This window comes from Epinephelus moara, chromosome 11 (assembly GCF_006386435.1).
Source record: "Epinephelus moara isolate mb chromosome 11, YSFRI_EMoa_1.0, whole genome shotgun sequence".
In the NCBI taxonomy this organism is placed as follows: domain Eukaryota; kingdom Metazoa; phylum Chordata; class Actinopteri; order Perciformes; family Serranidae; genus Epinephelus; species Epinephelus moara.
In genome coordinates, this window is record NC_065516.1 from 32,814,663 (window position 1) to 32,816,394 (window position 1,732).

Here is a 1,732-nt window from a genome sequence, read left to right on the forward strand (position 1 = left end):
GACTCTAAAACTTCACCTGAGCCTCCCTCGGCATATGGGTGAGTAGATAATGGCTGAATTTTCATTTTTGGGTGCACTATCCCTTTAATACATGACACACTATGACGCACAGACCAGTGTGACACCTGGCACATCTCTTATTCCAATATAACATTCTTTATTTCCCAAACTTTTCTCTGCTGTCTCGCCTTCGTCAAGGTGGTGTCTGAGATTCCTGGAAAAGTTATAAAATCAGAAAAAACTGAAAAAAGTTTTGAATAGACACTGTTTTGGCTGTTGTTTAAAACGTCTATAACATTAAGCGAAATATGTTCCTTGTACTACTAATCCAAAATTTAGTGCTGTGCTGCATGACTGTTGAGGAACAACCTCAGATACCACGTTAATGAAGGCAGTGTAGCTGAGAACATTTGGGGAATAAGGCATGATACACTGGAGGAGAGTTGTGTGAGCTGTAACATGTTGAGGGTGAGTTTAAACAGAAGGAGCCATTCATCACATCACGCTGAAGCTTCTGCTACTGCTTCCTTTATGCCTTCTGTATATATGAACACTTTGTTCAGAGCTACTTCAAGTCATAAACTATTGACGTAGGAACAACAGACCCAATGCTGATTTTTATTTGACTGTTTTTATATGATTTATTATGATGCTGCTTGTGCTGCTTGACCTCCCCCGCCATTATCATCCATTTTCCTTATTTGTTTTCTTTCCTTTGCCTCCCCTCCTTATTTTGCCCTCCATCGCTCCCGTACGTGTCGCAGCCTGCTGCCGGGGTGACCAAACCGAGCACTGCTGCTAAAACGCGGCCGACTGCCGCAGCTGCAGGTGGTTCGGTCACAGCACCTACTAAGCGCCTCACATCCTCCACCACCACCACCCTCTCAGACAAAAAAACAGCCACAACCAAGACACCATCATCAGCCGCCGCTGGTCCGAAGCGGCCAGCCACCACTTCCACCAGCCGCCCCACATCCTCCTCCACCACCACTGCACGGGATGTCAGGCCCAAGGTGAGTTTCAGCCGGATGTCTGTTAAAGGCTGCAGAATACCCAGTTGCACAGAACAAGGATTTCACCAACATTCATCCTGATCAAACGAGACACTGTTAAATGTCTCTCTCTTTTTAATTTGGGACTCCCAACTTCCTGACCATCTGGTCTCGTGCCTGTTAGCATGCACAGACTCACAGTACATTATAACACTCTGATGAATCTTGGTGAGAGCGTGCAGCTTTAAAGTCGACAGTACAAGCTGTATATGTCGTCAAACCTTGGAAACATATTCTTTAAAGAGCGAACGCTCAACAGGAGTTGGTTTTGGTGACAGTACTCACCTCAGAAATAGGAGCACTTTCTAAAGGAACATCTTTTACAGCTGGTTTATAAGTTGTAGCTAATGTTTATATAATGACAAAAACTCTGTGTGTGTGTCTGTTCCACGTTTTTCTCCTCACTGATTTGGTCAATCCATGTGAAATTTGGCACAGTGGTAGAGGGTCATGGGAGGATGCGAATGAAGCAATATTACATCAATTGGCCAAAGGGGGGCGCTATAGCAACCGATTGAAATTACAATCTTTGAATGGGCATATCTCATGCCCCGTATGTCGTAGAGACATGAAACTTTGCACAGAGATGCCTCTCCTCATGAGGAACACATTTGCCTCAAGAACCCATAACTTCCGCTTATATAGATTTTCTGCCATTTTGAATTTTTTGAAAAACACTT

At 44.2% G+C, this 1,732-nt stretch overlaps 1 protein-coding gene across 8 annotated transcripts in view; it reads left to right on the forward strand.

Moving 5' to 3' along the window:
• LOC126398118 (microtubule-associated protein 4) overlaps positions 1-1,732 on the forward strand; it is a 162,049-nt gene that overhangs the window by 139,223 nt on the left and 21,094 nt on the right. For all 8 annotated transcript variants that reach the window (XM_050057335.1, XM_050057334.1, XM_050057337.1 and 5 more), the window contains one exon: positions 765-1,013. In XM_050057335.1, the coding sequence (XP_049913292.1) occupies positions 765-1,013 (249 nt within the window). The remainder of the gene's footprint in view (positions 1-764; positions 1,014-1,732) is intronic.